Consider the following 19,623-nt stretch of genomic DNA (forward strand, 5'->3'; position numbering starts at 1 on the left):
CTCAAAGAAAGTCCCCCCACCTCCAAGATACTGCACCGAGAATACGTACGCAAGAAAGAAGGCGCTCGAAATGAATGAAACAGGCCGGCTCTGGCAGCGCTGTCCAACAACACGTGCAGTTGCTGGCAATTAGGCACTACTATGCGAGAGCCGGCAAAGAGTACGCCTGCTGTGATTAATGCCGTGAATCAATGACGGTCCCATTACAGTCGCAGTTGTGTGCCACCCTGGGCATTTGTCCAGTGATTTAACCCTCTGTCGTGGGCTTCTGCTTCTTCCGCCATGGAATCCTTCGAACTCATGCTGCCCTTGAGGGCATCGACCGCGCTGCGATGTATAGGCGCAATCGCCGAGTCAACCCTCGTCTGCCGTAATTTCTGTCGTGGTATTTCCTCGACGTGTATTTCTTTTGCGTCCCTCAGTACCGGCGGACACACGACACCCTCAGTAACTGACAAAGCCACGGCTTCGATGTGTTGGACGCTGGTCGTCGCTTGCTTTGTAGGCGAGAAGGTGGCCAATCCAGAGCTTGCTCGTCGTTCCGGGATTTTGCAAGCCTCGAACGGATTCGTCCAGAGATTTGTTGGTGATGATGCATCCATTGTTGTAGAACTGCTCTGGGCAGACGTCTTGTTGAGGTCCTCCATGGAGCAAGTCGATTCAGAGCGTGAGCTAGTAGTGGTTGTGGAGCTGCTACTTGTCTTGTTGGGGGCAGACCGGCGCTTTTGAGCACGGCGTGGTCTAACCTTTGATGCTGCGCTTAGAGCTTTCCTGGTATTGAACCGTTTGCTCGGGCCCTGAGGCTTGACTGGCGATGCCGAGTCGGGTGGAGTTGCCAATCCTGTATCGCTTGGTGGCCTCCCGGACGTTGGAATAACTTGATCTGGTGACGGAGGGGTTGGCAGAGCTTCCGCTTGCGCCATCTCAATTTCTTGTGCAGCGGGTGTGGGCTGCACCATCTCGCCACGCGAAGGCTTTCGGACAAACGACTTCATCCGCCGAAGGTCGCCGTTAACAGTCGAGAGACTCGCAACAGCAACAGAAGCAGAATCACTTCCCGAGTCAGACAAAGCGTCCATCTCGTAGCCTTTCGGCGGTGGTCTGCGAGCTGTCTTGTCGTACTGGCGGCTTTCTTTGATGACAGAAAGCTCAGGCCAATGAACAGCACCTCGAGCACTCCTGTCGCCCAACCTGCCGTGGAAGAATTCCTCCCGTGGGTCGTGGTCGGGGCCTTTCCAGTGGGAAGGCATCTTTGGTCGCCGGCCGGTATCAATGCAATGACCACTTCCTCTGGTGAGAGCAGCATTTCTCAACACCACTTCGTCAGCCTTGCCGCGGTCCCAATCCTTGATAGTGTCGAGCCTTCTACCCAGCATGTTCTCGATGCGGAGAGGGGCAACGGTTTCATTGGATTGGCGTATGACATTCGGGAAGGGGAACCAAGGCTCGTTGCCGCGCTCAATGGCTGGTGCGGCCGCATCGAAGCGATTTGTGTGTATTTCGTGAAGAGCCCCTGCCATTTCCAGGTGAATGTCCTGCATGGTGCGGGGCGTCCTGGCTCTTTCAAGAGGGCCGAAGGTCTGGAGCACGTTCTCGGTCACAGCAATACGCCTGTCCTGAGCGAAAGTGCAGAGGCGGGCGAAGTCGGCGGAGCCGATGACAACGCTGAAGCAGCGGTACGAGTGCGAGCCGAGGCTACCAACAGCACAGTGCGTGTACCGGCGCGACCAGAGGTGCTCGAAGAAAGTGGCGAGCTCTCTGATGTGGAGCAGGCCCAGGGTCCGCAAGCTGTGCTCGTAGGGCCACTGGATCTGGACGTCATGCAGGTTGCGGGCGCGCAGGAAGGTGGCGTAGCGCGTCTTCGCACGATTGATGCGGTCTAGGAGGCGCGTCTGGGCAGATGGAGCCATGGACTGCGGCCAGTCGTCGCCGTCGGAGCCGGCGCGCAGGTCTTGGATGAAGTCGGAGAGGGCGGCGTCGGAGAGCGGGCTGGCCAGGTAGTCGACAATGGTGCCGACGGCGGCGGGATGGACGGACTCGACGGCGAGGGTCAAGGCGCCGAGCAGGTCCTGCCTGCTGCTGCCGTTCCTGTGGGCGTTCATGAGGACATGTCGGAGGGGGAGAGAGCGGGCGGCAAAAGAAAGAACTTGCATTATGAAAGCGTACGGCGGGAATTAAAATGCGGGCCTGGCCTGGGGCTGGGACACGGCGGCAAGAGAAGGTCATGGCATGGCGGAGCGACGATGGGCTTGAAGCAACGAGCAGAGCATAGGAAATACGAGCAGAGGGGAGGCCGTGGGGACGAGTGGCCGCCGGGCGGCGCAGGGCGATATATTGCCTGGGCAGGCTGTGCGCGGCGACAGATCCGTGGTACGGGTCGCAGCGGCGGCGAGGAATGAGTGTCGAGGTCAAATGGTTATAGCCCGCATAGCTACCGCCGTCGCGCCTGGCGTTTGCATCTCAACGCTTCGCCTTCGACCCTGCGCCTGCCCTGCCCGCCCGCCGCGCCTGCCCGCGCGAGCCGGCGCCTGCTGTCTCGACACGCCTCTGCCGCTGCCCGTTGCACGTTGGACGCGTCGCAGGGCTGCAGCTGGGGTGGCGCAGGGGCAGCAGCGCAGGAGCAGAGGCGCGGAGGGCAAGGGAGGGAAGGTTGAGGAGTGGTCGCTTGCGAGGCGGGGAATTGCACCGGCCGGCCAGGCCGAAAGCAGAGCCGCCGTTGCTCGCTCCACTCTCTCACCAGCAACCGCAGCATTCGCGTCGCGATATGTCATAATGCCGTCGTGCCCTCTCCTCAGACGGCCTAGGTGCCGCCGCTCGCCGCGCGCCCCGCCTCCGCGTCGCTCACGATACGCTCGCAACAGAGACCCGTTGGGCGCTGGCCTGATTTCGCGGCGGTTTGCAGGGACCTAGAGCCATAGGACACCATTGCTTCCGAAGACTCATCGATACTACAGTCTCATGGAAATCGCCCATCGCCGTCACCCCGGCTCAGGGTCCTTCATTATTGCATCTTTGCGACACACGGGCGACACATCTCGCCAGTTCCTCTGCTATCGTTCATGTGCCCATCGCCACCATGCACACGCATCTGACAGCTTTCCCATGTTGATTCTTTCTCACGCTCTCGTCTCGTCTATTCCACCTTGTTAGTCCCATGCTGCAATTCCACTAGCTCCTGGCCCAGCTGTGGCGTGCATGAGGTAGAAGAGGTTGTGTCGACTGCTGCAGGTCACGTGACGCTTCCTACCACTTCCGTAGACCACACCATGTAGCGCGGCTCCCACAGCGTCTTCGAAAGGATGTAGGCTGCCGTAGGCATCGAGCGCGTGCGTAGGAGAGCACGGGCGTGTGCACCGACTGCGATATCTGCTGCATCGCCGGCGCATGTGCCTATCATGACTTTGGCGCCATGGTGTTGCTTGGTCAACTTCCACAACCATCTGCGCAGACGCCTCACCTGCTGTTTTTGGCTTGTTTTTCTTCTTCACCCTCCCGACCTTTTCCAGCCCGAACTCTTCCCACTCCAAACATCCACCTTCATTCCGCACCCCCGTCCTCAGCTGCAGCGACATCTTCCGCCACTGCAAGCCGTTCTACCGCACTCAGTAGCTCGGGCGCACGCCGCATCGCGCGCTGCCGAGCCATCTTCCACTAGATCTTCCACGGGCTGACGCTTCACCGCGCGTCGCACTGCATCATGCCGACCTTGAAGCAACTGACTTGCACGCTCGAGAAGGAGCCGTCGCGATCTCCCCTCAAGGAGTTCAGCACGAACTACAGCGACGGCTTCGTCGAGACTTATGTTGCCGTCCCCATCGAGCGCACCGGCTTTGGCATCCACCTCAAGTCGAGTGGCTACATTGCGCCAGGCTTAGCCATGTTCGTCTACATCGATGGCGTCTATCAATGCAATCGCCACCGTCAGAACCTCATTCCGCCCGATGGCACCGTCCCCTCGGACTTCTACGAAACCAACTTTCGTGTCCTTCAGAAGGAGGAGAAGACTGGCAAGGGCCAGTTTATCGGCCGCGCTTGGAGCTTCGACGGCCTCAACATTGGTACGTAAACGTCGATCCTCTTGCCATGACCACTCATATTGCTCATCTATTCTAGCTACCGCGGACAAGGCACCTAACGTTGATGATACCATTCTGGGCAACCTCGGCACTATTGAGGTCGTTGTTCTCCGTATTCACCCCCTTTCCGCTGATCAGCCTGCGCCTGCTGGGATGGCAGCTCTTCTACCCGCCAGGCCTATCAATGGCACCAAGGCAAAGCCTACTTCAGAGAAGACCGGCAACGCTGCTAAGCAGAAGGTTATCAAAATCAAGCCAAAGTTTGTCCCGGATGAGAATGGCAAGTTCGACGGTGCTGCGGACGATGCGCCAGTCCAAAACTTCGGCGTTGGTCTTGACGGTCCCAGTGACGACCGCTACTATGATCGGGGCTATGACTACCATCACGACCAAGAAGATAGAGGCCGCCGTCCTCGCCACTCTCACCACAGAAGGGCCTCTCCAAGCCCGCCTCCTCGCCATGACTTCGGCCCTTCGTATGCCGACTACCTGCGCTGGAGGGACACCCATCCCGACGCCGCTGTACCCTCCCGTGGTCCAGTGATGCAGAGGTCCAGCAGCTACTACGAGCAGTATCGTCCTACCAGCGGAGCGCATGGCCAACACGGCAATGCCAGCAGCGGCCACCGACAGAGGCGCCGTGTTCGCGCAGATGACGGTATCCCTCTGGACAGGCCCTACGAGTACTGGGTTTTTGAAGGGTCTAATTTGCTGATAGGAGATCGTTTCCCCCACCCCGCACATGAGGACCCTCCTCCGCTGTCTGCCTCTTACCTCACCCAAAGCGAGTACGAGTCTCAGGCAAAGTCCGAGGCTGAACGCCGCCCTCGCACGAGTGGAGACGCGCGTGCCGGTGCCTACAGCGCCATCGACACCCGCAAACTCCCTCAGGCGAGGGCTTCAGATCAAGTAAGTCGCCACGTCCGATGGGCTGATGGTTATCGTGAGGGACATGTTACCGACCTAGTCAAACAGATCCCCAACCGCCAGACGGGGAAGTTCTCTTCGTACCGTGCCGGCCAGGCAGACAGCACCCTCGCTAGCTCCAGCCGTCCAGACCCTATTTACAACACACGTCGTGCTCCCGAGACCAATAGACGCAACGATAACTGCAAGATGCCCGGCAGCTGGGTCGGCCAGGATCCCAAGGATAGCGCCAGGACCCCGACCCCGACCCTGACCCCGAACCCCTTCTATGGGCTCCCCGTCCACAAGAAGCAGCAGCAGTCTGGATCGCGTTCGAACAAAGGTGGATCGACCACTGCATTCCATAAGTCCAGTAATGAGCAGGCTGGTCAATTCAATGGTCAAGACACCACTGGCTGGGGTGCCGACGCCTGGGATAGTAATGGAGCAGGTGGGGATGGAAGTAAGGCCGCCGGCGACGGCGGTTGGGGACCGACCGACCCTCAGGAGCAGCCGAATCAGCCAGCTAAGCTGAATTTTGGTGGTGCTCAGCAAGGCACGGGTGCCAGCGGCAACTGGCAGAACGACGCCGGTAATACTGGTGGCGATGCTGGTAGCAACAAGGCTGGTAGCAGCGCTGCCAATCCCAAGTGGGGTAACGACAACACTGGCGGCGGCATTAGCTTCGAGCCTGCGACCGCCGACAACTCTGCAGACAACACCGGCGCTGTATGGAATAATGACACTACTACTCCCGCAGCCAATGATGCTCAAGCCAAGGCCTCCAACTGGGACACTCCCGCGACCAACGACGCTCAACAGGCTACTGCTGACAGTAATTGGCCCACCACTGCAGACAACTCTCAGCAGGCTCCAGCCGACAACAAATGGGACTGTGGCGCTATCCCGACTCCAACGGCTCATGTCGAGCAATTCCCAGCCGTCACGAAATCCGTCCGCTCGCACAAGGCAGCGTCCTCTTCGGCCAACACCTCGATGCACAAGCCCATCGTCCCGGAGCAGCCCCTCGTCAAGAGCTACTGGCAGAAGACGGCTCCGCGCGGTCCGGTTCCCACGCCCTACCGGCAGCCCAAGCCCAGCCCCGACGCGCCGACCGAGGTCTTCGCTCCCTCGGAGGCGCCGTACGTCGTTCCCGAGCACACTACCCGTGAGAAGCTCGTCGACAGCTATGTGCACCACGGCAAGGCGTACGGGTACGCGCACGCCACGGCCAGGCCAAACTACATGGATACGCTGGATCAGCCGTACGCGGTGTTCCGGTTCAAGTACCGTAGCGGAGAGATGCTGGCGAGAATTCTGGGCAGGAAGGGCAAGGAGGAGATAGAGAAGGAGAGAGCGAGGGAGCGTGAGGAAGAGAGGAAGAGAAAGCTGAGTTTGTTGAGCAAGGAGGAGTTGATTGCGCAGTTGGTTGAGAAGAAGGAAGCGGAGGCGAAGGCGGCGAGTGAGAAGAAAGCGACGACGGCGGGTGGAAGCCAGAAGTGGAAGGCTCCGAGCGTCGCCGCTTCGCAGCCCAAACCTATCCACGAGTGGGTGAACGACGTCGTCGACGCAACGGGATCGGTGGGCAAGGCATCGGCGGCCAAGAGTACTTCCGGCAGTAGCGGACCCCCGGTCTGCAAGAGGTGCGAGACTGTCCTTATCAACGAGTGGTGGTCCTGCGGCAAGTGCATCCCTGACGATACCTACGACATCTGCATCCACTGCGTCGAGACGAAGAAGCGCTGCGATGACAGCTCCCACGACCTGATGAAGTGGAGGGACGGTGTCGCTTCCGTTAATGGCGTGAAGACCGCCGGGCCAGTGAACGAGACGCTCCGTGGAATTCAGAAGGGTTCGAAGAGCACAAAGGGCGGCAATGGCGGTGGAAGCAAGAAGAATGGTGGTGGAGGCAACAACACGGCCAAGGACGACAGCAACAACTGGTCCGGCGGTTTCGGTGGTGCTACCGGCGATTGGGCCGGCACTACTCCAGTCGTTGCCGACACCACGAGTGGCGGTGCCTGGGGTGCTGTCGACACCAACATTAAGATGGCCTGGGACTAAAGGGTGATGTGGTTGCAGGACGGGGTTTCGACGAGCAGGGATTACACTCGTTCATATTCCCCTTTTCTTTCCAGGGGGTTGTACGATATTATTGAGGGTTGACGACGTGGGGTTTCACTCTTTCATCTTCCCCCGGTTATACAGATGGTTTTCCTTCCCTGGCGTGTTGGAGTAGAGCGGGTTCATGGTGGATTGCAGAACGATACCCCAAGACTCTTTCTACTACAGGCTTTCCAGATAGGCAGAGAGCGAGCATTAATGCCACCCACATTCGTTTGCTACCCACGGACATGAATAGCGAGTGGTGCATCACTGCCTAAGCGAGCCAACGTTGATCAAGTGAATGTACAGCTCCTTCGCGCAGCCGATGGCTAGCGTGGATCTGTTTTTTGCTCATGTCATGGGTAGTTGAAGCTATCGTCCGGACGAGAATCGCCGAATTAAAAATTCTACATACACGTCCGGACGATGGCTTCAACTACCTATGTATTGTTTTTTTTTTTCTCTAAGAACGAGCTAAGGCATAGTTACGCCATGTAGTTCTGATATTCGTCGAGCTAGCCATCGCGGCTGCGAGAGGGGGCTGTAAACATCGGGACGGAGATTGATTTTCGGGAAGATGACGTCGAGACTGGGCGGGACCTCAGAAAGCTCCGTAGGTAATGGGGTTTAGCAATGGTCTTGGCAAAGGGCGGGCGCGGGGCCGGCGGCGCGTGGGGACTCGCGGACTCGGGGAGAGGAGCGGAACAGCGCTGGCACGTGCGGCGGGCGCGGGGCGAATGGGATGACATCACCTTATCTCGGCCGCGCCCTCAGCTCACGCATACGACAAACAAGCACATGCGAGTCGAGCTTTTCAATCGCGACTCGTACTAACCCCTTCGTCATCCTCCGACAACCGGCCAGCGACGTCGGCGCGCTCTCGTTGGATCAGGATGATGGAATCGGCTTGAGAGGCATCCCACGTCTCGCCAGCCCGACGTTGCGTCATTGGGTTGCCAGAGGTCACCCTGCGCGCGCTCGCATAGGTTGTATACTTCGAGCCCGGCTCTCGCCTGCTTTTTGGCGCTCCTGCCTTTTGAGGAGTCTCGCACGTCACAGCCACCTAATCTCGTGAATCACTCTGCGCCGCAAGCCCGTTTATTTACCTCGCCGAACCCCACCAGGGAGCTCGCCCAAGCTCTGCCCGACTCCAACTCTTCAAACAACCACCCCTCCCCCCGCTGAAAGCAACACCGCCACCAACCAACCAACCATGCCCGCATCCGACCCAATCGTTTCCACCGGCCGCGGAGGTAAAAGAACTTCCCGCCCCCAACAACCTCCCCCGGGCACCACCGACTAACAAAACACGCACAGGCGCCGGCAACATCGGCCGCGACCCCACCGTCTACACCGACGGCGAAATCGTCCGCGAAGGCATCCAAGGCGAGCCGGAGCGCCCAGGCAAGGACTACAGCACGGGGCGCGGCGGCGCCGGCAACATCGGCTCGCCGCGGCTGGCGCCTCAGGTCGGCAACACGACGGGCCACAACGGCAGCAACCCTCAAAGCGGCTCGGCGTCGCCCGCCGCCCGCGCCGCCATGGGCGGCCAAGACGTCATCCCCGAAACCGCGCTGCGCCAGCCCGGCGCCGGCTACGAGAACTTCCATACCGGCCGCGGCGGCGAGGGCAACGTGCATCGCGAGAAGTATGGCGGGCATAGCACGCCGCAGCCCGAGAAGCAGCAGGAGGGTGGTGCGGCGGCGCATAAGGAGGGGTTGGGGGAGAAGGTGAAGCAGTTGTTTCATAAGGGGGAGAAGAAGGAGTGAGTAGGAGTAGGGGGGCGCGAGTGGATGCGCTGCTGGCGTCGGGGGAGAGGGGGAAGAGGAATATGGTTTGGGATTTTGGAGGGCAATTTTGTTTGATTGGTTTGGTTTTGGGTGGAGAGGGAGGAAAGACGTGATACCACTGAGATGCGGCCTTTTGCTGTTCAACTGCCGCATGGTTTCCTTTTTTATTTTTCATACTGTTTCCTATTTTGGCAATTATGGTTCGCAGTGGATTGAGCGTTGGTCAGCACTCGGCCAAAGCGCATGGTATAATGAATGCTTTATATTGCGGGCTATGGCGGCTGCAAACCCTCGACCACCGCGGACCGTGTCATCGTTTGCTCATCGGCCCTACCAGCCACGATGGAACAGACACTGGATCAAGATAGTGACATGATTCGACAGTACCCTCCGTTTGTCGCTTCGCTCTTCTTCCGTACGCTTCCTCATGCCCAACCATGTTCACCAGTGTGCACTCGTGCTGAGGCCATGACAATGTGCATTTGTAATGGCGACCAGCATTGCCACTCTTTGATGGAGACGACCATCTTTGTCGAATGCTGGACATTTTTTTGTGGTACATTTTGGAAGCTATCTGAGACTGGTGATATCCAAACGGGAAGCCGCGCACAAGTAGCCGCGCTTCACCCACGATCATTCGCTGGAAAGTAACCGTGACTGAGAGTTGCATAATTCTCATTATTGGATGAGGTGAGTCTCCCGCTGTGATTTATATTGGCGTTTGGATAACGGAACGGAGCCTCGCTACTTGAAGTCTTGTCACATGCTCCCGCTGCCAGGTCGTGATACGCGAGCGGTCCGAGCGATGATCTGGCAAGGCAGTGGTCAGATAAATATGCCTAAACCGCAGCATCACCGCTGTCGATTGGCGAAGCCGCTGACTGGATTCATCGGCACCGCTTAACGGTACCAGCCGGAATGAAAACGCGTTACTTGTGGTGGAAGGAGGCGTTGCGCTGGCTCTACGTCATCACCTCGGCAGCCTGGGAAGGGTCGTACTTTTTCGAAGCTTTAGAAACCAGATGTGCAGGACAACGCGTATCCCTGATTGGTCCCATCGACACAGAATCATGGGCATGGGCATCATTATCAAGAAGTGAAGATCTTCGGAGACGTAAGTTTGTGGAAAAGAGGTGTCTTTCGAACTCGTCTCTCAGCCCGCCAGTGGAAATTGCGATTCGAGACCAAGAACAACAAGTAGCATCCAGCAAGTCAATCAGTGAAGTGGCTCGCGGATCCCATTCCTGACAGTGTCGGAACCATCAACGAATGTTTGTTGGCAATAAAAGGATGTGGGAGGGAACAAGCGAGTGGACGCTGATGACAGCAGTCATGTGGCAGTAATATGCAGTTTATTGTCATCTGCCGGCTTCTTGCCGCTTTCTCCGCTCGTCCTCCAACATGTAAAAGTGGTTGGTTCTTGCCCGAAGTTCATATTCGGAACCTTCCAGGGGTATAAAGCCAGATACAATGTTTCTGGTCATCCTTGAGTCAACCATTAATGAAAAGACTTGGAATGAGTCCTACGTTATGGAGCTAGACCCCTTTCACTGTGTGCCTGCGGGTTCGGAAGAACGAGGCGATTTCCCTGCGACTTGCCGCGGGACTATTACCCTAATTATCTAATTGAGACTCATGTACGCCCTTCATTAGCAATCTGGTTTGTTGCTTGTCACAAATGTTGTTTGAACCTGATGAGCGTCATCTAGTAGTCAACAAAGGCATCATAGACATTGTCTTCAACATTAGCTGTATACGAACGGTGAATTCATTTCCAAGAACTGATGATGCGTCGACAAGACAGAGTAAGCTGAGTCTTGTGTAGAGACTGAAGAACTCTGTTCGGGACAAGACAGTGCTTATCCCATAAATGGATTGTTATCTTCCTTCAGGATGCTTGCTCAGAAGGCGCTTGAAATGGAGTAGAAAAACTGCTCTATCAGGAGGTGAGTTGTCAAACCGACATCCTACAACCCGCAGACGCACCTCAACGTTGCACACGTGGCTGATCTGGGCACAAAAGCAAAAGCTAATGGGCAGGCGCATCTGTTTCATTGATTCATTCTAAGTAGATGGATCGCGCCGATCTACTTTGTCACGCCAGAACGAAAACCCATGCGGACCATGCAGCGAAAAGACAATGTACCCATTTTTCGCCGCAGCAACTCAAGTCCCTTCCCTTCGCCCTACCTCCTTGCCTCTCCTCTCCACCGACTTTTCATAGAAGCAAGCCTATATGCGATTGGCAATACCAGTATTACTTACCTTCCCGATGCCACCAAGACAAGGAAAAAGGAAGAACAGTACAATACGAAAAAGTAAGGAGGGGACAGAATCAAAACTCTACCATCCCAACATGCTACTCACCCGCTCTCAGCCTCCCTCCTCCCTTCAACGAAGGCATGACCATCTCACCTCTCCTCACTCCCTTCCTTTCCTCTTTCTTAAAACTCTTCCGGGACCGGGACCACCACCGCCGCCGCCGCCGCCGCCTCCCTACCCACCGCCGCGGGCCCCCATCATCATCGTCGACGCAGCCAGCACGCCGGGCTAGTGCACCCTCCCATCCGCGTCCACATGCTTCGTCATCGTCACCGTAATCGTCACAGTCCTCGTCTTCCTGTGGCGTCTTGACGACGAGGAGGAAGGAGACGCTGGCAGTGGTGGTTGCGGCTGCGCGAGCAAGCTCGTCACCGCGGCTCGAGCCTGCGAGTACGCGGACAGCGGGATCGTGGAGGAGGAAGAGAGGGGCGGATAAGCTCCGGCCTGGGAGGCTGACAAGTACAGCTCGGAGCTCAGGCTCGAGCTGAGCGAGGAGCTGAGGGATGAGTAGTAGGAGAGTTGGGCGGCGTCGGAGTTGGCGGTCAAGGCGGGACGCGGGCTCGCGGATAATGAAGTGGATGTGCTGAGAGGCTGCGCGAAGGAGGGTGGCAGGAGGGCCGTGGTACTGGTGGCGTCACCGGTGATGATGGTAGGGGTGACAACGGAGGACTGTGCGCCGTCGGGCATCAAGTCCGGAACGAAAGACAACCCGGACGCTGATGAAGAGGGGCTGTATGATGAGGATGACGATAAAAAGGAGTCGAGGAACACGAAGGAAGAAGTGCTGCTAATGGGGACCTCTGAAGCTGTCGAAGGTTCCGTTGGGAATAAGTCGGAAGACGACAAAGACAACGCGTCTCCTGCGCCCCTGGTCATGAAGACCTGGAAATCTTCTTTCCGGATGCCGATGTTTGGGCTGGACGACGTATCAGTTCCCTGCTTCTTCGCCAGAACCTTGCGCTTTGAGTGAGCGCGGAGGTGGGCCCGTTTCCCATTACGACTGCTGGTGGTCCCGCCGCTACCGCAGAGCACGCTACCCACGTCCAGCGCACCCCACCAGCAGTCCCAGTAGCCCAGCGGAGAGCCAAAGTCGCTCTCGTAGTGGGCGTACAGCACGGCGGTGCACCTGGCCGACTCGGCACAGTCTTCCTGGCACATGGCCAGCCCGCCACTGATTGCGCCGATGCCGTGACGGTAGCCGATCAGTCCCGTGCCATCGTAGCCGCCGATGGGGGTGCAGGCTGGCTGCTGGGGCGCGGTCCCGAATGCTGCGTTGGCGGGGCTCGAGTCACCACTGTTGGAGGAAAGGCCGGGTGAGGGCGACGATAGACCGGTCTTCTGACGCTTGGAGGTGGTAGGCGTAGCGGAGGTTAGCAGCGGGTCGGCGCCCTCGGCAAAAATAGCTGAGGACGGTGCTACAGCACGGCTCTTGCCCAGCGGTACACCCACGCTTGAGCTCAGGCTGACAGCATCCGAGATGGAGACCGACGAGCTATCGGCCGGGACTGGTTCATTTCCTCTCTGGAAAACTCGCATGGAGTTGATGTCCCAGTATGCATCCTTGAAGCTCTCGGGGCTATTTGCTACGAAGTTGTTGCAGCTTGTCCAAGGATTACTGTCCGTCATGGGACAGCCAGCGTACCTGTCGAACGTCGGACCAGCCCAATCACCGCAGAAGGTGATGTCGAAGATGATGGTGTGGTCCTTGAAGTGCTGGTCAATGTCGCATCCTCCCTGGAAATTGGCTGTCGGGGTTCCAAATTCTGAAATATCTGGAGAGCCCTTGCCGATGCTGCCAGGGACGCCGGAGCGTGGGAAAAACCAAATGCGGATCCATTGCGAGGTCCATTCCATAGCGTAGACCTTTGACGTTGTCAGCTCTGATTGGTCGTCCTGCTTTCTTCCGGGAATGGCTCCGGGAAAAGGGAACTCACGCCTCCATCTGCCTTGTTGAAACCATTCCCGTAGCCGTCCGTCCTGGTATTGGCCGACCCGCAGCCATCGGCACAGTCGAACGAATCCGCAATTGCCGTCTGGCCTTTGCCCGTGATAGAGCAGCCATTACTGGTGTAGATTTTGTTCGTGTTGTTCAGATTGTTGTTGACGCCCTCAATGATGTCTGGACACGAGTCTTGTTAGCTCCTCAAGTCTCATTGAACTGCGCGGTCTGGAATAATACCAATCTCTCCACCAGCCGGCCACTCGGACGATTTTCCAAGGGTCCACCAAGCGGGCCATGTTCCACAGCCAATGGGCATGTGGTTCAGGTCGAGGATGAACAAGCCGTGGTTGTACACCTTCTTGCTCTCCAAGCGGACACTAGGCCTGCCTGGCCCCGTCTCGCTATAGGTGTTCGTGTGGTCGACGCCCATGTAAACGCTATCACCGTAGCCGACAAGGCCGTGTTGCGTTGCCCATGATTCGTTGACATATTGCACGTGGCCGTTCGTGGGATCTCCGTCCTGCCATGGTACATCAGTCGATTGCGACTCGGAGAACAAGGCTGCCATACTGTGAAGAAATTGAATCGCTCAAACCAGTTATTTGGCGTGTAGTCGTCCACGAGAGTGTACGTTTGGGCAGCGGTCTCGGAAACAAAGAGCGACAGGACGAGTGGTAATGCCCATAGTGGACCGCGTGGCAGTGACAAAGGCATGATGGCGAAGGAGCTGCTTGGAGAGAGCATGCTGAGGCTGCAGCAGCAGCGCGGCCGCCCTATAGATGGTTTGCCGATGCCGCGTCGTCGGACAGGTGATCAAGCATTCCGGCTGTGGCTGGTCCTCTCTTCTCGCAAACGGTGCATTCTTAGCATCAGGCACGGGGCTGTGCTGGACGGTGGAGAGAGGCAAACCTGGTATTATACGGGGGCAGTCGCCTTACTCCTTGCTTCCTAGCGCGTTTGACGCTGGACCCGAAGAGGCAGCGAAACAGACAATGATAGGCTCACAGTATTGGAATGAATGGTAGCATCTTCAATTGAGTTGGCTGGAGGTAGGACTGCTTGCGTCGACGACTGCGAACAAGGTCACACTGTCGGAGTTACAGAGCTCTAGCGGACGAGCTACAAAGTCTCTTTGGGAGACGATGACGGCGCGCAGGACTTGAAAGTTATGATTGTGCCCACGTGGCGCTTTGGTGTGCTTGCTGTCCTGCCCCTCGCCGCCGCAAGCCGAGGAATGTGCCTCATTACGCGGCTCCCGTCCCTGGAATGCTGTTGAAACCAGCTCGTTGAGTGGGTCGGTGGAAGCAGCCGTCGATAGAGGTCAAGAAAGCCACGATTAGCTTGCAGAAGTCGTGGTGGCCCAAAAAAGATGCATCGCCTACGCGGACTTTTCCACATGACCTCCGCATTTTCCCCAGCCATCGTGTTAGCAGTCGTGTCCCGGGAAAGCATCGCAAATCATCTTCCTTCAAGTAGTCCGCATGCACTCGTGTACGCGTCTTCTCCTGCGTCGACTAGCCTCGGTTACCCAGGATCCTGTCCTCGCGCGTCCGCGTGGTCCGCTGCCTCTCCTGGCTGGTGCTCTGTTCTACCGTGTCCTGGGACTGCGAGAAGGCCGGCTCGGTCATGTAGGAGTCGTTGTGACCTTGCTGTTGCTGTTGCTGCTGCCAATTGCGCTGCTGACGGTTTGATTCGTACGCCATGATGTCTTCTGGCGTGAGAGTAATGACGGTGGCAGGGCGGCGAAGCATTTTGGAGGATGTGGTAGGTGATCAGTCACGCCGGGCCGAGAAAGCGGGCGAGGTTGTGGACGTTAGGTGGTTGGTGATGGTGTCGGAGGCCAAGGATGTCTAGAACCAGAGATGTCTCGGGGCTTGGAATCAAGCTCAGTTGCCCAGCAAGTCACAGTCGCAAGTCGGTGTTTGTGTTGTGGTCTGGACGCGCCGTCGCCCGCGGCGAACCAAAGCTCCCGCGCCAAGAAAAGGCCCCGGCTGCGAAAGTCCAAACCTCACGCACCACCACCAATCCCTCCATCCTCCGCAATTCCTGCCTCCACTCCCATTCCCCGCCCGCCATGCATTTACGGCCTTGCCGGGGCGTGGCCCCTACCCTGACTCGGCCACACTCCCGCGATGTCGCCGCCCTCCAGCACGCCGTGCGGTCCTTCCACATTTCCGCCCGTCGCGAGGACGAGTCTTCCGACAGCAACAACGGGCCAGGTATATCTCCAGATCCGCGCTCACATACCCAATGGCTCTCCTTTCATCTTCAACACCTCGATCTGCTCGGCCGGTCTAATGCCTCTCCGCAACAGCCCCCGGAAACTCCGCCCGCGCTCGCTCCCAGGCCGCTGGCGCAACAATCCAGAGCCTCCCGCGCACCGGCGGCTTCTCGTCCGGCCAGACCCAGCCGCCGCGCCGCATCATCAGCCCCGTCCGCAATGGGGATGCCCCCTCTGGCCCGCGCTTTCAAACACCGCGTACGCAGCCCCGCATACAAACCCGCGTAACCGGCGGCCCAGGTGGTGGTGGCTCATATCGCCCGTCGCCCGGAGCTGGAGGATCAGCAGCAGGTCGTAGGCCAGGTGGATTCGGGAACAGGGGAGGAGGAGCCGGCGCCCGCGGCGGGCGGCAAGGCGGCGCAAGAAGAGGAAACCGGAGGGCGCGCAACGCCGGCCAGAGAGACGACGACGGCGGCGAGGGCAGCGTCCAGCTCTCGCAGCCGCTGTTGCAGTACCTGCTCCAGCTGAAGGCCAAGCGGCGCGCCGTCAAACCCTACACGCCGCACCAGGCCACCAAGGACGAGCTAGCCTCGCAGTCCGCCCTCTCCGCCACCCTCGGCCAACCCGGCGGCGCCCCCAGCCTGCTCGACGCCCGCCTCCGCACCCTCGCCGACCGCGCCGAGCTCTCCGCCCCCGTCCACGTCCTCGCCCAGGCCCGCCGCCTCGTCCGCGGCCAGTTCGTCAAGTTCACGTCCGACAAGGAACGCGACGCCGTCATGGCCCACGTCGCGTCCGAGCAGGCCCGCATCGCGCGCAAGCTCTCGGCGCAAAAGGGCGTCGAGATTCTCCCCAAGCCCCTCGAGTTCGCCGAGCTCGACGACGCCACCAAGAAGACCGTCACCGACGCCCTCGTCGCCGGCGCCTATGCCGTCCGCGGCCGCGCCGTCGAGGCCCCCTCCGCGGGCCGTGCCGCGGATGTAGGCGCCAACCGCGACATCGCCACCCGCGTGCTCGACCTCAACGGCAGCTACGTCGGCGCGGACGCGGGCAAGTTCCTCGGCAGGCTGAACAGTTTGTTGGGCGCGCAGGGCGCCGCCGCCTCGTCCACGCCGGAACCGGCAAGGCAGGAGCAGGGCGAGAAGGAGGCGTAAAAGGACTGTGGGCCGGGTATAAAGTGCAGCGACCGCGCAATCCCATAGGCGGCAGAGAAATGCTTTTTCGGTCCAGAGATCCGAGGAGATCAAGAAGCAGTAGTGTGTTTCCGTATCCTCGTCAACCCTCCCACAGAGCAGGCAGGGATGAAGAAAGAAGCGGAAAGAGGAAAATGGAGGGAATGAGGGGTGGGGTTTTTTGTCTCTTGTAAAAACATACGAACTCGAAGCAAGATCATGTAACTTTCAAACCTGAAAAGCAAGTCTCGCATCTGTTCTTCTGCTGTGACTATTCGTCAGGCTTTACTTTTTGCGAAACGAAGTTGGAGAGACCGCAGTGGGTGATAAGAGAATTCAGCCCACCCCCATCTGCCTCATAGAGATAATCCCACCATAATAACAAGGGACGGGGTAGTTGAATACAGGATCCAGACGTAAACGCGCGTATTGGAGACTGATTTACGTTTGGATCTTGTATTATACCCCTTGTGGAAAGAGTGTGCTTGGAGGGCTTAAAGCTTCTGCCATCTACTGTGACGCTCACCGTTCAAGAGAGGAGTGAAACATTATGCATCAAAGCCATTACGTGAGTCCGAGATCCGAGCAAAGGAAGAATCTAGAGGGCGGGGTGGGCAATGAGCGCCTTGCAGAGTTTCTAGCCTCCGTCCCTTTCTGCTGAATGTATAAAACCCCGCTCTCCGATCCCTTCCGGAATCGAAGCCTTCCTCATCCTCAGCCACCCGTTTGCAAAGGTTATAGAAAAAGAAAGAAAATAAGACCGGAACGCCCAATGACACCGTGCTAGCTAACCAGCAAGCAAGCAAATCCCTTGAGTATCCATGAGCCAGTTTCGTAACCCCTAATCGCGCCTTTGAGTGCCGTGTATTGATCGTTGCGGAAACGGGGATTGAGAATAGTCTGCATCAGAGAATGATCCTCTTCCACGTGAGAGAAAAAACCGCATGCCGCATTAATGTCCTTTTTTTCCGCCTTTGCAGACCCGCTCACCCATTCCTGTAGCAAAGATAATGAACTCCGGCTGAAAATGCAAGAGAGAAAACCCGATAGCGACAATTTTCCGATGTGACGTAGAGGAGTATATCAAGTTTTCGGCCGTCTCTAGACATAATGAAGGAGGGAATGTTCGTGTTGGGCCTTCGATATTAAGCCTCGGACGTAGTGTTGTGAATGGTACTCTTGAATGCTGAATTGTTGCTGTCTGGCAGCGTTCAAGGTCCGCCATCCGTGGTAATGGCATGGTAATTGCTGTTTGGCAGCTCACAGCAACCTGCAATAATGTGTCAACTGACTTTTCACTTATATCGTACCCTCGTTGACAATGACTGCGTGGGATTATTCTCAAGGACAAGCTTTGTAGGAAACTCTTACTCAGCACTATCCTGCACAGTCCGCCTCAGCTTACGGTTGTACAGCTTCTTGTCATCGGGGCTACCCCAAAAGAGCTTCGAGGCTTCAGGATGGACGAGTGTCCGTGGGTCGTATGCCGGATGCTCTTCCTGAATGGTGTCAACGATAGCTTCGATGTGACTACGCAGGTCGTCTGAGCGGCGAGACGTGTAGCACAGCACGCCATCCTTGGAAACGCGATGGTGGAAGATGGGGGTCTCGAGCTTGACACGAGGTTGAACGTCGGGAAACCTGGTGGAAATGTAGATGACGATCCGGAACATGCCTCCGTCAAGATTCGACATGGGCGGACCGAACAAGACGAACGACCATACGAAGGGGTTCTTGTCGACGAGGTCCAGGTCGATGTGGACACTGTCACTACGCTTGAAGTGCTCAACCACTTGCTCGAATTGCCTTTGTAGGTTGTTGGCAATGCTCAGTTCGCCCTTGGTAGCCTGAACACCGTCCTGCGCCCAGCCGAGCGTCTCCTTGTCCACAGCATCGCGGATGACTGCCAGGCGCTTCAGGAGCTGTTCGTAGTTGAATGTTCCGCTCATCTCATTGCTCGGACCCTCAAAGGGCATCTTCTCGAACTTCGAGCCCTCCTTGTACCGATCCTTCAGTTCATTGATGGAGTCCACGTAGGAATCGTAGTACCATAGGAAACGGCGCTTGCAGAGGTCCTGGAAAGGGTCGAATTGTTCCTCAGATGTCGAAATGTCCTCCTCGGCGTTATATCGCACAATTCCCTTCTTCTCCGGCGGAACAATCTTGTAGTACTCTTCCAGGCGCTCGATGACCGAAATACGGACGGTCTCGTGGTGAATCTAACACAACTTCAGCCTTGAGTCTTCACGTCATAGCGAGCCATCCCAAGCGCACCTTTGCGGTATAGGCACACTTCAGCTTCTTGTCATAGTCCGAGTTAGCTTCCTCGAATCCAGGCTCGTTTTCGTAGGGGTCGGGAGACATGAGACTCTGAATGGAGATCAGGATGGACTCCAGGCCCTGCGCCGAGGACCATTCCTCGCCAGGCTCACCACGCCATGTACTGTAATAAGATCAGCGAGAGTGTCGAGTGATAGGTGCACCTGGAGCTGCTCATACCCTAGAATGGAACTAGAAAGCAGTCAGCAATGCGTCATCTGATATGATCCGAGGAAGTGAAGCCGACTTACAGGCAGACCTTGCCTTGGGCGTAGATGTTCGGGTTGAAGCGGGTGCGACCTCCATTGGTGGTGATGCAGTTGACCGAAGGGGCCTTAGTAGGGTACTCTTGCGTCACGTCAGCAGGTTGAGTCGCGTTGTTTGGGCCCGGCGGGAGCTTGCATACCTCTACCGAAGCGCACAGCAAACTGAGGACATTTGGTCAAATGTCAGTATAGCAAAGCTCTAGGATCTGCTTGGAAGGCAGGCCAGACGCACCTCGAAGAATCCGAACTCATATGGGGTGTCTGGAGGGCCAATGATCAAGGCTCGGACCGATCTGACGTCGCTGTCCCGACAAGCGACGGCGAGAGCTTTGTGCCAGCGACTTCAGTCAGCAGCAACGGGCAAGGGACAGAGTGGCAGAACGAACAGAGATCTGAGCCCTTCTGGATGTCGCACAGCTCCTACGTTTCTGTCAGCGGGCGGAGTTCGGGCGGGGCAGCAGGAAGGAAGCGTACACGCGTGATGCGGAGGATCGACTGGTTGGACA

At 57.6% G+C, this 19,623-nt stretch overlaps 6 protein-coding genes across 6 annotated transcripts; 3 read left to right on the top strand and 3 right to left on the bottom strand.

Moving 5' to 3' along the window:
* Window positions 1-203: 203 nt before the first annotated feature.
* SLS55_009848 (uncharacterized protein) lies at window positions 204-2,102 on the bottom strand (the record flags this gene model as incomplete). The annotated part of the gene is made up of 1 exon (XM_066781242.1): window positions 204-2,102. The coding sequence occupies one exon, from the start codon at window positions 2,100-2,102 to the stop codon at window positions 204-206; it is 1,899 nt and encodes a 632-aa protein (XP_066628244.1).
* Window positions 2,103-3,697: 1,595 nt separating this feature from the next.
* Window positions 3,698-7,046, top strand: SLS55_009849 (uncharacterized protein; the record flags this gene model as incomplete). Its single annotated transcript, XM_066781243.1, has 2 exons — window positions 3,698-4,058; window positions 4,114-7,046. The coding sequence occupies 2 exons, from the start codon at window positions 3,698-3,700 to the stop codon at window positions 7,044-7,046; spliced, it is 3,294 nt and encodes a 1,097-aa protein (XP_066628245.1).
* Window positions 7,047-8,301: 1,255 nt separating this feature from the next.
* SLS55_009850 (uncharacterized protein) lies at window positions 8,302-8,857 on the top strand (the record flags this gene model as incomplete). The annotated part of the gene is made up of 2 exons (XM_066781244.1): window positions 8,302-8,341; window positions 8,406-8,857. The coding sequence occupies 2 exons, from the start codon at window positions 8,302-8,304 to the stop codon at window positions 8,855-8,857; spliced, it is 492 nt and encodes a 163-aa protein (XP_066628246.1).
* Window positions 8,858-11,987: 3,130 nt separating this feature from the next.
* On the bottom strand, window positions 11,988-13,710 carry SLS55_009851 (uncharacterized protein; the record flags this gene model as incomplete). The annotated part of the gene is made up of 5 exons (XM_066781245.1): window positions 11,988-12,060; window positions 12,126-12,776; window positions 12,843-13,063; window positions 13,135-13,319; window positions 13,446-13,710. 5 exons carry the CDS (start codon window positions 13,708-13,710, stop codon window positions 11,988-11,990), a joined length of 1,395 nt encoding a protein of 464 aa, XP_066628247.1.
* Window positions 13,711-15,004: 1,294 nt separating this feature from the next.
* Window positions 15,005-16,514, top strand: SLS55_009852 (uncharacterized protein; the record flags this gene model as incomplete). The annotated part of the gene is made up of 2 exons (XM_066781246.1): window positions 15,005-15,056; window positions 15,457-16,514. The coding sequence occupies 2 exons, from the start codon at window positions 15,005-15,007 to the stop codon at window positions 16,512-16,514; spliced, it is 1,110 nt and encodes a 369-aa protein (XP_066628248.1).
* Window positions 16,515-17,899: 1,385 nt separating this feature from the next.
* SLS55_009853 (uncharacterized protein) lies at window positions 17,900-19,369 on the bottom strand (the record flags this gene model as incomplete). The annotated part of the gene is made up of 6 exons (XM_066781247.1): window positions 17,900-18,751; window positions 18,807-18,975; window positions 19,032-19,043; window positions 19,103-19,197; window positions 19,258-19,279; window positions 19,350-19,369. 6 exons carry the CDS (start codon window positions 19,367-19,369, stop codon window positions 17,900-17,902), a joined length of 1,170 nt encoding a protein of 389 aa, XP_066628249.1.
* Window positions 19,370-19,623: the final 254 nt, after the last annotated feature.

This window comes from Diplodia seriata (genome assembly GCF_021436955.1).
Source record: "Diplodia seriata strain FDS-637 chromosome Unknown scaffold_11, whole genome shotgun sequence".
In the NCBI taxonomy this organism is placed as follows: domain Eukaryota; kingdom Fungi; phylum Ascomycota; class Dothideomycetes; order Botryosphaeriales; family Botryosphaeriaceae; genus Diplodia; species Diplodia seriata.